Here is a 15,376-nt window from a genome sequence, read left to right as displayed (position 1 = left end):
GGGGGGGCACTAAAGACTTGGCTGTCGTAACAACCAAACCTTTGTGCGTTTTTACCAGCTTGAATTGTTAGTCGTATAATATTGGAAAAACTGGTGTGGGAATACCAGGTCAGTTGTGATTAGGGCTCCCAGTTTTCCATTTTTATTGATTTTTACAGTCAGAAAACTATTTATTTCCCTGTCTGTTTTTATCTTTATATACAGAAAAATACAGAAAAAGGGCCTTTTTTGGATATTTTTTTCTACTGTCGATCATGAGAGCCAGGTCAGTAGGCGTACAGACTGAGAGGCAGGGGAAATTAAAAACAGACAGTAGATTTCCTAATTAAGCTTAATTACGCGCAGATCTACAGTTATGTATGCTATTGTACAATGCAAGTGTTTTTAGATAACGCTATTGCACTGTATACAGCTGAAACCTTTTGGACATTCAAATGTGAGTATAAATTTATCAGTTAAATAAATGTGGAAAAATAACCAAACAGAAATACAGACAGAAATGTCGAAAAAATAAATACCATAAAACTGGGAGCCCTAGCTGTGATCAAGCAGTGTAGATTTCCATGAGGGCATCTTCCTGGTCAGACTGACTCATAATCAGAGCCTAGTGTCAGTTTCAGTTTGCACATAATGAGACCTTCCTTTACATATAAAAAACAACCAGATTTTGCCCTTTTTTTAGAAGGTAGGACACTCGATAGTGAACCTCAGTTCATTCAATAGGTTCATTCACTAAAGCCCTCGAGTCGCCGCTGACATGTGTGTACAATACAAGCCAAGAACTGGAATCCCACAGGTACTCTAATGAATGAATAGCAAGTGTTAGACAATAGCATCACTCGTTAATTACTGGTTATTTACTATACAAATATTTATTTCACAAATATTTTTAATAGAATGTGTGCGGTTATTTTTTTAATGTTCTTTGGACGATCATTTTGCTCGATGTACTGTACCACGCCTTTTTTATTTTAAATAAAATTCGGTAAGAGACCAATTTTGCACATGAGTGTATTCATATTTGAGCGTGTTTCTGTAGAGATCTCAGAAAAAAGAAACTGGACAGGATATAGAATAAGCCATCAACGCCCCCCCCACCCCGCTCATTTGCATGTGCTTGATTAAATTAGAGGAAGTGCCCGGCTGTGGTGATATAAGCCACTCCACTAAAATCTGCTTCACTTGCAGCCCCGCAGTCGCAAACACAGTCAGTGAAGTTGACAGCAAAGAGTGCAAAGCAACCATGGCAAGCAAAGGAGGTAAGGAAGAAGTTTATATTGCAGAACCTAAGTTTACTTTGTTTAATGGCTCTCTTGGGATAAATGTATCGTATACACTTCTGCACTATTCAATGTCACATGTAATTAATAGGAAACATATATTCTGTCAGCAGGCAAATTATTAATTTCTAATGAGGACCATTGATGACTCTGCAAATAATGTTATACAGAAATGCAATGTTTTCTGCAATTCCTTTTTGAATTGATAATGATGTAAATAAACCGAAATAATATCACCAAACATGGTTTTAAACTAGAAATACAAGGAGGTATTTCATGACAGTATCAAATAAAACGGTTACCTTGTCGAAAGTGACCCAGAAGCTTTGCTAAAGATGACAACTTGCCTTTTTAGGTTTCGCACCTTGAATGCATTTACTACCACATGCTAGCCACATGTGTGTCGATGCCCTGCCTGAACAGCAGTCCAGCTGCTGAAGGGCGTGTCCTCACAACTAAGCGAAATTTATTGTACAGGAACTATGCTACTATGTTTCCTTACTGACATGTTGTGCCTGCATGCGTATGACATAGCAGTGTGTTTTCGAATTTGTGGTGACTTTCAAAATGCCTATTTTTTAGTTCAAGTATTTTTTATAGTTAAAATTGAAAAAGGATAAAAAATACAGGAATACATGAGATACAAGCAAAATCCAGGCAATACAATATGCACATAAAAATACAGGGGTAGATGTATCAAGCCTTTTGTGATTCACAAAGACCGAAATTCTGCGAATTTCGCCCTTTGCGAATCGCAAAAGGCTTTTTTGCATTTTTTGAAATGTATCAAAAAATCGCAAAATAAGGAATCTCAAAAATTTGGGATTCCTTATTTTGCTTAAGCATTTAAGGAATCGCAAATTTTGCGATTCCTTAAATGCGATGTATGTGGGATTTAGAAATTGCGAATTCGGGTTAAGAAATCGCAAATTACCACCAATTTGTAGTTGGTGGTAATTTGCGATTTCATTTAAAAATGCCCTATTTGGCATTTGTGAAGGTGGCATGTGACGCACATACATGCCCATAGGGCATGTATGTGCGCCATATGCACACACATGTAAATTTCAGGGGTGCAGCAGGGTGTCTTTGAGACACCCCTGCACCCTTGAAATTATTCTCAATTTGCGAATTCGCAAATTGCGATTCGCAAATTAAGAAATATTTCACAATCATTCCAATGGGCCTCCTGGCCCATAGGAATGCATGGGAAATTATTCCTTAATTGCGAATTCGCAAATAAGGAAGATTAAGAAATCGCTAAAAAATAGCGATTTTCAACATACATTCCATTTTGCGATTTCTAAATAGCGATTCCTTAAAAATTGCTATTTAGAAATCGCAAAATGGAATCTTGATACATCTACCCCACAGTTTATTACACTGAGCAAATTGGTACAGCAGAGTCAGAGAAGTTAGACAGATGAGCGAGGACAGCGCAGAGGGAAGTGTCCGCAATATTACGAATTAGAAAAAATGTGATTTAAGAGCAAAAAAAATAGCCGTATTACCAGTAAGACTAAGTATAGTGTAGAGCAGTACCAAGTAAATTGACAGTATTTGTATCGCCTATGGTACATAGAAAAAAAAGGGGGGGAAGGGGAAGGAAGAGTGTTGAGGAATAGGCCAGGATGCCTGTCACATGGCAGTTCGGGTTGGACTGTTCCCATGAGGCACAGGGTCAGAATGATCTGCATATTGCCATGTCTGAACTGGGGTGGCGGAGTAAGCTAAAGAATGATGATGGATTACACCCAGATCAGATGACTGAGGTTGAGTGCTTGCATTGTTCAACACTCCGTCCATCATCCCCTTTGGTATTGCTTTGTTCGCCCTAAATTGGCAGGGTATGCCCAGACGTGGGTCCCTTGCTCACTTTGCCACTGGATTCAAGCTAGCCTGGCTGATGACGACTGATTAGCCAGAAACCTGTCCCAGGATGCTTGTTTCCGGTCCAGGGAAGACATGGCTTTGGCAGTTTGGATTGGACTGTTCCCATGAGGCACAGGGTCAGACTGATCTGCATATGGCCATGTCTGAACTCGGGTGGCGGATTGAGCTAAAGAATGATGATGGATTAAACCAGATCAGTTGACTGGGGGTGAGTGCTTGCATTGTTCAACACTCCGTCCATCATCCCCTTTGGTATTGCTTTGTCACATGACTCAAGCATGATTCCTTACAGCCAATATTGGAAAGGGTCAGTGTGCCCTGAGAGCCTTGTACCATGTAATTATCAAAGGACTGCCAAACCCTACTAGAGATTAGTGGAACATAATGGTTCCCTAAGAGTGACGTATAAGCCCCACGGAGAAATGAAACCCAAGCCCACCAGGTGTGGTAAGATGGATTTTGAAAGGTCTTCCATTCTGTAAGTATGACTTTAAGTGCAAAATGGCTTTAAAGTTTCTATCTGATTTGTCCTGTGAGTGCGGGCTCTGTGTAGTGTGGATGGCATTTGTTACTCTTGACATGAATGAACCTGCTTTAATGAGCTGTTGTACCATGTCTGACGGGTGAGATCCCAAATGCACATAGTCAAATGTAAAACAATGTTATACGAGTTAAGAATATATTACCCTAAGGCCACATTATGCGTGCCCTTTTAATTCAACTGGGGCCAATAGCAGGAACCAATGCCCCCTAGTAATCACAAGTTCCCCAGTAACTTCAGTTCCTGATTTTTCACTGGCAGATTCCACCTGCTAAGGGAAGGTGCAGTTTCCGGGGGAAATACTGGGTGAAATAAAGAATTAAAAGAGGAATCAGGCCTGGATTTTCCAGTTTACGTGGTATTTTCGAATGGGGGCCCCGCAGGGCCACTTTTAGTGGCTGCGTAACGCTGCGCCCTTTTCATTGGTGGCTCCTACAATGAGGCAGTGAGGACTGGAGGGGGTGCGGGACAGAAGAGGACCAACTCCTCAAGGACGTTAGTAAACTGACCTTGCCCCATTATGGCGGCCTGCCTGTCTGTGGCATGGATAGCAGCCAAGGCAAAAAAGTTCCAACCAGCTAGCTAGCTCTCTCTCTCTCTTTCTCCCCCTCCCCCCCCCCCCCCCCCCGCCCCCATCCCCTGTCAGCAGTAATTGGCTGGGGGAACTGTAGATAGTGAAATAAGCACCTGCAGTGTCCCCTCCCCCTTAAATATAGCCTCCAAAGGCTCCAGCTTACCAGGGAAATGCCGGCTGACAGTCAGTCCGGGCTTGGACCCAGCTGAGGCTGCTGCAGGCACAGGACGGGAGCACTAGCAGTGCTTATGCAACACACAAAAATGTATGTCGGACATACCACAGCGCAAAGCCAATATGCAGAGAGAAAATTAATGTAACCATGTAGACAAAATGACTGCGTACATTTTACCAATAAGAAATGATAAAACCACTTCAGTTTTGCTGGTCGTTTTGACCTGGTAGATTGTTACCCGAATGAAAATGTTCTCGCTAAGTTTAAAAAAAACTTTGTATATGAGAAAATTAAGGTAAATCATGAATCTTAGCAAAGGGCAAAAGTCTGCAACGTCAAAAAAGTTTGCAGACTGAACCCGAAAAGTTTTCGAACTTCTTTTGGCTCTATACAAAATAGAAGTTGAGAAACTCTAGGGAGCTAAAGACATCTGTGTTTGACTAGATTTGCTGTAGAACGGATCCAGGAGATCCAGTTGATCCTTCTTCTACACAAGGCAGTGTGTTAAGTGTGAGCACAGAACAGGAGAGACCCTTTGCAGGGTCAGACAGGGACAGCAAATAGGTCCGGGCATCAAAATACGAGTGGCCCCCATTAGCGAATCAGATTGCTAAAAATGTGGTTCGATTTGCAAATAGGTCCAGTTTTGAACTGGTAAGGAGATATTGTATCAGTGTTGGCAAGGTATAGTAGTAGACTGCATACATTTTTTCTAGCTGCAGGCAAAGTTTGCGGTAATATCAGAGAAATCAAAAGTAACAACCAGCCCACCTGACCATAAAAAAGGCTGACAAACATCCAAAACCGGCCTCTACAGTGATCTCTCACACCAGCCCTTCTGGCACTGCCAGCTTGCCCTGTAATCTAGCCCAACTCTGTTCCTATGTAGTGCTGTGAATAAAAATGGGAGATGGTAGAGAGCTATGCTCAAGTAGGGTTGTCACGTGGATGACGTGTTTTTGCCAGTATGACAAGTATTTTGATATCACAGCAGGTATTTGTTCCCCTTAGACCTACATCATTTAAACAGTGAATACATTTTAAAATGTGTTCTAGAGCTGCCTTCATGATTCTTGACTAATAATTAAATTAAACAAAGACAGAAAGCTGCTGATAAACATGATTACAAATGATTGTATATAAGGTTCTGTTTAAGTATCATATCCAGGCCTTTGCTGAATCTTAAAATGTCAACAACCGGCCAGTATTTTCCTCTAGGAAATGTGGCAACCCTAAAGTGAGACAGGAATCGGGCATTTGAATTTGAGTGCAGGCAATTTTGTAACAGTTAGGTTACCAAAACACGACACCCAGAACAGAAACTAGATCACCTTCTGCAAAACTGGGAGTGGGATTCTCTTGCATTTTCAAAGATTTTACTACCAACGACTGGTTTAACAATTCAACCACCCCTAGATAACCCACCTTAAGAACCAACAGGGAAGCATATTTCTCTGCTGCTGCACTGAAATATACCTGGCTGCCTGCTCAAACATATTTCTCTAGGACATGGTGGCACCAGTCTCCTGCACCCATACAGGGCTAAAGTGGTGCCAGGACCTGCTAGGGAAGCGTGTTTGCCCCTTTGGAACTTCTATCTTATGGTTTGAGGATGGAGAATGTACTCAGACAGAGACGGCTACCTGGAATGCATCCATAGCCCCAGCTAGAGCTGAACTATTCATGTTGACATGAGGTTAGAATTGTGGGCATACACTGTGGCACCTAAAAAAAGATTCTCAAGCTGAGGAGCCAGGCCTAACAATTAGATGGCCTAACTTCAAAGTAGCATTGCTCATTAACTTGCAGAAAATAAGCTCTCTTCTAGAGGACTGAGAAAGCCAGAAGATTGTTTAGTCTGGTTAACAGTTTCAGCGGAATGAAGCATTAGCTTATACCATACACTGTTCACTCACAGCTACAGAGGGTTCAATGGTCCAAGATTAGCATATGGGACATTAATCTTGTCGTATTTATTTGCATTTCCCATAGAATAATACTGAACTCTTTTAATGGTTCTTTCCTATGGGGTGAGCCTTATGGGAGCTCAGTCAGAGCGCACATCAAGGGGGTTGCCTTTATCTCCCTGAGCCTAACACTCTAATTCACTTAAATAGGATTTCAAATGTGAAAAGGCTTTTATTTGTGATAGGAAGAGAGCCAATGAATGCCAAACACAATCCACTTTAACTCAATCAATGTTGACATGCAATTTTACTGTTTCAAGCTGTGTACATCTGGAATCCATAAATTCATGAATTCATGAATTCCAGTATTTGTTTTATTTTACATGAATAATCCAGGAAAGTACTGATGTTTAAAATAATGGATTCATGAATTCATGAATCCATGAATTCCAGTATTTTTTTATTTTACATGAATAATCCAGGAAAGTTCTGATGTTAAAAATAATGGGCCGTATATGCTAAGACCCTGGCCGCAAAAGGTGGTTGTAATTTGCAAGCAATCTTTTGTGATCAGAAACATATTTTGCGAAATGGCCAACTGCGAGAACTTGCGTTGCTGGTTGACTGGGATGTGAGCCTTGATAAAGCAACAGCCACAGTCGTTTGCAGGGTGAACCACAAACAGTCACTAAATTAATCTGTGCTTAATTCTGGGTATTTTGGCATTTAAAGCAGTCTGGCGTAACTTAAAGGAAATGTATACAGTATGCAGCACACCAACAGTGATAAAGTGAGAATACAACACAAGAAAAACACCATACTAATATAAAAAATATTGAGTATATTTTTAATCGATTATTTGATGCGAAAAATATAGAAATCCTATTAGTAGAACTGGAGTTATGAGTTTTTAAAGTTTCTAGTGAAAACTAGAGCCTAAACACTCAAAGCGCCAACCCCAGACAGCCAGTCACACAAGACCGGGTCACAGTTGAAAAATATGTCCAACCGCGATGAAGGTGGTTTGGTTACAAGTAGATTGGGCCTTGTCTGCTCTTACCATTGCATTTAAAATACATTTTGAGAAAAAGTGTTCTGAGAAGGTAAAGTTCAGTGGGGCAAGGCTGCAGGAATTGTCTGGGGAGGGCAAGTTATCACAGTGGAGCCTTGGGTCAAAGCTATGGTGAAGATTTCTGAGTTCAGACTTAGTTGTTTTTATGAGAGAAAGGCCTGTAGCCGAAGACAGTTCCAGAGCTCGGATACTCCTAATGTGAAAGATAGCTTTAAAGGATTTGCTGTTGTGGAGTAAAAAGTAGTGGAAGAATCTGTAAAGCCAATCTGATCAGCGATGCATCTCAGGTGGGTAGGTGAGCAGGTTGGTCCCGGTCTCCTCCTGGTTATCAGAGTAGTTTTTGGGCAAAAATACTTTTTAAGTCCTCACAACTGGGCACTTTTAGCATGACAACCAAGGGTCCAGGACTGGTGGGATACCACTTGTGGTGGGTGAGAATGGGTGGTCAGGACTCACTCAAGCTAGGCCCAGGTGCGGGTTGAAGGTGGTGGGATCCTTTTGTTTCCCAGTGGCTCTGAACAGGAGACGAGCAAACCAGCCCTTGGAATCACTCTGGGAGTCCTGGGTTTAGAAGATTATGCAGGGCTTAACAGCAGGGCTGGACTCCGAAGGTTCAAGGGAGACTCCAGGTAGCAAAGCAGTACTTCCAGGCAGTGGCAGCTCACACAGGTAATGCTGCGTGGCAGTGAGGCAGGGCAGGGCAGGGTGGAGTGTAGTAGAGTTTGACATATGTCAGGAAAGATTAAAGTAAATAAATAAATAAAACCACTCACCTTGCGTTCGCCACATCACCAACTCAGCGATGTGGGGAGCACAACGTAAGGGGTTTTATATTTTTATTTGTTTACTTCAATCTTTCCTGTTGTATGTCAAACCCTACTGCCCCCCACCCTGTCCTGCCTCGCTGTCCCAGAGCGTTACCTATTCAAGCCGTCACTGCTACCAGGAACAGCAAAGCAGTCTTGTATAGTGCACAGCAGGTCACAGCAGCAGGCAGTACTCTCAGAGTCCTTCCTGAGGTCCAGGAGTTAACTTAAGAGTGTATCTGAAAGTCCTATTTTTTAACATGGTGCCCATCCACTGGAAGGTGGGAGAAGCTTCTTTGAAGTGCATGAAATTTCCTGACTCCCCTTTACTGGCTCCAAGCTCGCTGCAGTGACAATGTGGAGGTAATAATTAATTTTTGTGATGACGGCAGAGCACAGCCTATTTAGTTGCAAGTGGGGCTGTGCAATGCCCCTCCCCATGCTGCCAGAAGATGACCCATTCAGGCACACCTAATCCCTCACTTGTGACAGACTGGGAGGAATTTGCAAAGTCCAACTGACAGTTACACCCGTCATGTAACCCAAGATAGCCTACAGGCATAAAAGGGTATGACAATGCAAACTTTTTAAAAGTGGTGTTTTCGAAATTGTAATTAAAAATCCAACTTTACCATTAAAGAAGATCTTTCATTACAATTTATTAGGTAACAAACATGACCTTGCTAACTGGTCCCAATAAAAAAACAGCACCTATTAAATGTAATAAAGCAACCCTCTGTGATCTATGGAACAGGTAGGCCTCACAGTAGTGAAAAGTGAAGTTAGGATTTTTTCACCACAAGGACATATATAACTTAAACTTAAAAGCACATGTCTAACTTTTATCACAATGCACCCTTCCCTATGGGCTACCTAGGGCATACTGTAGGGTGACATACTTGCAATGAAAGGGGATTTTAAACAATGGCAATGGGGGTTATAATGCCAAGTCCAATTGGCAGTTTAAGACTGCATTCAGCGCTACTTAAGTGGGTTCCACAATAAGTATTGGAGGCCCACTAGTAGCATTTAATTTACAGGGCCTGTGTATTTGGTATACCACTCTACGAGGGACTTATAGGTAAATTAAATAAGACAATCATGTGTAAGCACATAAAATCAGGTTTAGCGGAGTGAGCACAAGTACTTTAGCACTGGTTAGTAGCTGTAAACTCCACAGAGGCCTAAGAACAACAAAAATGTATCCAGCAAAAAAGTGGAGAGTAAAGGTAAAACGTTTGGGGGTGACCCCGCAGAGCGGGCCAGGTCCAACAACCATGTACTATTAGATATTTGCAAAATATGGATTCAAATTGTAAACCACTGATACATAAAGTACTACATAATTTGGAACAGATACCCAAAATACGCTCCTTTCAAACTGTGAATCAGTAACCTTTTGGAATCCCATTTTAGGAGTCTGTAAATTTTGACATACTCCTAACATGGGATTTGTACTAGGCCTGGGCGAAATTTAAATTACATCACTATAATTTCAGTAATTCCACACTACTCTTTGACGTAGGTTTACACAAAATAACTGAATTATTCCCGCTTGAGAAATTAAGAGTAATTTGGGGGGGAATAAATCGTACTGCTACTGCAAGAGCACATTGAGAGAGCACAGGTGGCTGCTCGCACTGCTGTTTATGTTTGGTGCATTTAGTTCTATTTTATTGGCACAAAGTGTATCCTCACATCCATTTTGGATGCAAGGGCACATTCTGCACTGAGAAATTAGCACTTAATCCTAGGAGTAAATTGGGTTGAAGTCCTACCCCACATGTACATTAGCGAGTGCAAGCAGCTGCCCGCACTGCTATTCTTGTTCTGTTGCATTTATTGCAAACTGCATCCTCATGTCCATTTTGAGCACCCGGGGGCAGTTTTGGAGGAAGAAAATCATAGTAAATTCAAATGTCTCTTCTTGCATAATTCTACATAATCTCGCAGAATGTGTGTGTGTTTCTGCATGATCACACTACACAGAAATCTGGTTTTTATGCCCACCCCTAATTTTTACCTCTCTTCCAGGTTATTTGAACAAAAGACAATCCCAAATAATTACATTTTAGAGCACCTAGCTGAGAATGAATATTGCCAGGGACATTTCTAATGGAGTAGTTAGAGGTTCCCCAGTTCTTTGGAACGATTTAGCCAAATGGTGCATTTTACAGCACTTAACTGGTCATCACAATATTTTGTTTCGAAACATCTCTAAACAAGGGTAACAGAATGGATTATCCAGGAATTTCTCGTGACTAAAATGCCAGGAAAATGTGTAGGAAATTCTTCTGTCAAACTGTGGCTAAGACTTAAATCATTGCCAATCCCCTGCAAAACTATTTCCCAGGAATAGTATTAAAAGTAAATGAATGAGAGCATAAGGTACCCTTTTTTTACCCTTAGAAATATTTGTCATTGAATGATTTCTATTATGGAGGATCGCTAAGGGACCATCGGGCAAGAACAAATTATTCAAAGGAGACATTGAGGAATAAAGAAACTAAACATGTTCATAAAACTAATACAGTATAATAAAGAAAAATCAATAAATGTCAGACAGAAGCCAGATGGATAGACCCACCAGTTTACTTTCCAACCTCCTATATCTTAATTAGGCAGTTGGAAAGTAAACCGACAGAGCATTACGATGCAACACTTGGTCGGAGCTTTTACAGGCCGCATCGTAATCTGCCCCTTAGTGTGCATGCAGCTAAATAATCAAGCAGAAACCCTCATGTTGTACTATTATCTGCAGCCTCTGCCAGTGCCACCTTGCCTCTATGTACTGCCACAACACTCTGAGTAGTAGTTCCTGTACATTAAACACAAAAGAATGACTCAGAATAACTGCATTTAGGGCCAGATGTAGGTAAATCTAATTTACTGATTCATAAATACTGAATTTTACTGATTCGGTATTTATGAATCGGTAAATTAGATGTAGATAAAAAATCGGTAATTTTTACCGATTCGGTAGGATTCGGTATTTACCGATTCGGTAAATACCGAATCGGTATTTGCCATTGATTCCTATGGGCCTTGAAGCCCATAGGAATCAATAGCAAATACCGATTCGGTAATTACCGAATCGGTAAAATTACCGAATTGACAGGGGGAACAGGGTGTCACTTTGACACCCTGTTGCACCCCTGTTTCAGGCTTGTGTGCCATGTGACACACATACATGCCCTTAGGGCATGTCTGTGTGCCACATGGCACCGGTGTACATGCACAGATGTGCATGTACACAGGCATTCGTTAATTACCATGTAATAGTATTACATGGTAAATACCGAATCCTAAAAGCCCTGTAGCACTGTTAACAGTGCTACCTACATTTGAAAATACATATTCGGTAATTTTACCGCTCACTAAATTTACCGAAACGGTAAAATTCACAAATTCGGTAACTTTACAGGTTCTGTAATTTTACTTATTCGGTAAAATTACCGATTCGGTAAAATTACCGAATATGTATGTTTTAAACACCCCTACATGTCAATGTCAAAATACCGGTCGGAAACGGCCGAAAATCGGTATTTTCGGGCGTTTCCGACCGGTATTGCCCTACCTACATCTGGCCCCAAGTGTTTAAGGGATTGTTCTCAACCAGGTTGCTTGTGGATATACATGGCTGAATATCTGTGTGGAGTACAATATGGGGTCTAAGCCATCTCTAAGATGCTGTCCCCTCAACTGGAAATGGCGGAAAACTCTCTGACATTATCTGTACATTACCCTTCCAATTTTAAGATGCCCACCACAAGCGAAGTGCATTTACTAGAGTTTGCCAGTGAAAGACTGTTGCCCTGGAAGAACGACTCTCCTAAGAAGAGAGGGGCCCTGTGAGGTTGTGAAGGGTCCAGAGTGAATGGGGTGAATGAGTAGTCATGTTCTCTGTTGCCAGGAACTAGAGTGCAGAAACCGAAGGTGGCTCAAGGTGGAAGGTTCTTGTCTGATCCTCATGAGTCTTCACTGAATTCAAGTGATCAGTCTATTTCCTGAGCCCAATCATTTCAGCCATTTACTCACAACCTGAGACTGCGGTGTAGCGAACAGCTAGAACGCTGAATTTTCATAAAACAAGCTATCTCGAGAGGTGGACTCATATCCTTCAGAAACGTATTAAGGCAAAGTGGGCCATTGCCCAGAGCCCGCTCCTTCCAAGAGTCACCATAGCCAAGCATGTATAACAGAAATTTAGGGGCCCATTTACTAAGAGTATGCACCAGAGCAAAGAAATGCAAACTGAAGCAAAGTGCTGTAAATGCTTGCAAGAGTTTTTTACAATCCACAGCTGTAATAGTGCACTGATCTCAGCAGAGCGGTAATAGCGCTTTGTGCCACTTTATTACTTGAGTGTAACTTGGGCAAATTAAAGCAAGCATTTATAGTTTCTGATGCTAAATGCAAGCTACTAAAATAGCCAGACTGGCCTTTGTGTAAAAAAAATAATGCCTCCTTGAAGTAGGCATAACATTGCAAGCGGGCTGCTTTGTATAACACATTGAAAAGTATGGAATGTTTAAGAATTTGTCTTGGCATAGGATTATGGATTGGAAAGGTATGCTTCAGGTACACTCCAATGCTAGAAAGCACACACCTTGGCACCATGGTGCAAAGTTTAAGCGCTAGTTAAGGGTAATGAGCATCAGCAGCATCAATAATAATAAATATGGCGCTGCTCTGCTTTCACCTCTTGCAAACCTCAGTGCAGCAACTTTGTCCTGTGTTGCGCTAAATATAAACCTGCCCCTTAGTGTGCATGCTTGACTTGCCCAGCCTAAACTCTTGCATACTCTGGCAGTTGGTCTTATTTAAATTAAAGAATACTCTTTCTGTCATTTCTCTCTCCATACTTCACCTCCCCTCTACCTTTAGTCATCTCTCCTAACCTCTAACTCTATTTCTCCATGTACCTTCATGATCCCTCTCTATTTCAGATCGCTCTATCTCATCTTTATCTCCCTCACATCTGTCTTAATATACCTCTCTTGACTTCATCTCTCTCTGCCTCATTCTATTACTCTCTGTGGATATATCTATATCTGTGACTCTCTACCTGAAGCCTGTATATCATTTCTCTCTGTATCTCAGTACAGTTGTTCCATTTGACCTCCCTGTATCTCGACTCCACCTTCTAAACCATCTTCTCTATCCTTGCCTCATCTCTCTCTCGTCAAATCTCTACTACCTTACCTCTCTATATTCTCTTTCAGCCCTTTCTCTACTACACCACTCCCCCATACCTCTCTAGCTCTATCTAGTTACCTGACAGCTCCCGCACTGTCTTACCTCTCTATCAGGTACATGCATCAATGTAGGCTTTTACGATTCCTTAATTGTGATTATAAAGGAATCGCAATTAAGGAATTGCAAAAGCCTATACATGTAGGAATCACTGTAAAATTAGCGATTCCCAGACATTCCTTAATTGTGACTCGCAAATTGCGAGTCGCAATTAAGGAATGCCTTCCCATTCATTCCTAAGGACCTCCCGGCCCATGGGAATGAATGGGAGATTGCATGCGCAATTTGAAAGTACCAATAGGTACTCGCAAATTGCGCATGCAATTTCAAGGGTGCAAGGCTGTCAAAAGGACACCGTGTTGCACCCCTGAAATTGCTCTGTGCACACATGTTGCACACACACATGCCCCAAGGGCCTGTGTGTATAACCTACAACTTTGTAAAATGCACTTTAGTGAATTTTTCAAAGTTTTTGAAAATTACCATCAAGTTCAACTTGATGGTAATTTGCGCCCCACTAGTAGCGAAATCGCTATTCTAAAGTGGATCTTGCATTGCATTTAAGGAATCGCAAATGCAAAAGAAAGTTGAGAAATCACAATTAATTCTGAATTCTCAAATTGCGAGTGCCTTGAACCCTGATGCATCGCAAATGGCCTTTTTGCTGGCGCAAATGACGATTTTTGAGACTTGCACCATTTGCCCTCGCAAACATGGTTGATGCATGTGCCTGTAAATCCCCTGCTTTCTCACTGACTAACTAACCTCTCAATTTATCTCACCATTCGGTCACTACTTCACTCACCTCTCCACCTCCTTGTTCTCTTTTTTTCCTCAGTTTCCATTCCTTTCCCTCAATGAATATCGAACTTCTTTCTGGATACTTCTATTTCTTTATGGCTCCCTTTTTTCTCTATCATCTATATCTTTGTCACTCTAAACCTATCTTGTTCTCTCTGTCATTCACCCCTACACCACAATTATCTCTCTCAACCTCGTTCTTTATAGATCTCTCTCCCTCATCATCTTTTCCTCTTTTTCAATCTCACAACTCACCACCTCTGTATAAACCTCACCTCTCTTTCTCTATTTCAAGTATGTGTCTCAGCTTCCACTTTTCCTTCCACAGCCCATTTCGGCTACCTCACTGATAAAAGCTCAAAATCAGGATACTTTGTAGAAGGAGCTTTATTAGTACAACCATCAACAGCAGTCTACAGCAACTGACACTTAGTAGAAAACATAACATTCTCATAGTGATGTCAAGAAGACAAGGCTGGTGGTGTTCCATTAAAGGGACAGTAACATTAACCACAACACATCCCCCAACCAATCAATAAATTTAAAAGGATTTAAAGTAAACAATACTTAAGACATTATATAATCATCGAATCTGCGAGGAAGGTGTGAAGCCCTCCTGGATACATTTCTTTGAAAACTAGGAGAAGGAGAAACACTAGGAGTGCAAGAAGAATTGAAACTGCCGGTGGAATGGAACTTGGCAGCATCGCACTTGGCCAATTTGGACATATTCCAAGTACATCCATTGTCTAAGGTGACAACATTCTTCCTGATGGAAATAATGGTGAAAGGCCCAGTGAAGTTTGAAGTACCTTTAAGACCACACTTAGGTTTTTTCACCAGCACAGAATCACCAACATTCCACTTCCTAAGTTTGACATGCATCTTAACGTCATAGCGTTGCTTATACTTTTGCTGATAATTTCTCAACGCTTCCCTCCTTCTCACTTCACTTTCAACAGTGTCATCACGACCCTTCTCAGGAAGCCAGGTAGGATTGAGTTTTGAACATGCCAACCTACCCCTCAAAGCTTCGAAAGGTGATCTTTGCATTACAGCATTTGGAGTCGT

The 15,376-nt window shown here is 41.4% G+C and overlaps 1 protein-coding gene across 1 annotated transcript in view; it reads left to right on the top strand.

Moving 5' to 3' along the window:
- The first annotated feature begins 1,201 nt into the window (after positions 1–1,201).
- Positions 1,202–15,376, top strand: part of LOC144768421 (protein-glutamine gamma-glutamyltransferase E-like) — a 251,930-nt gene continuing 237,755 nt past the window's right edge. Inside the window, exon 1 of the mRNA XM_078652064.1 lies at positions 1,202–1,259. Within this exon, the coding sequence (XP_078508190.1) occupies positions 1,244–1,259 (16 nt within the window). The 5' untranslated portion in view covers positions 1,202–1,243. The remainder of the gene's footprint in view (positions 1,260–15,376) is intronic.

Source organism: Lissotriton helveticus, chromosome 7 (assembly GCF_964261635.1).
Source record: "Lissotriton helveticus chromosome 7, aLisHel1.1, whole genome shotgun sequence".
Classification (NCBI taxonomy): domain Eukaryota; kingdom Metazoa; phylum Chordata; class Amphibia; order Caudata; family Salamandridae; genus Lissotriton; species Lissotriton helveticus.
The sequence above is the reverse complement of the archived record's forward strand: the minus strand, read 5'-3'. Positions and strand labels throughout refer to the sequence as shown.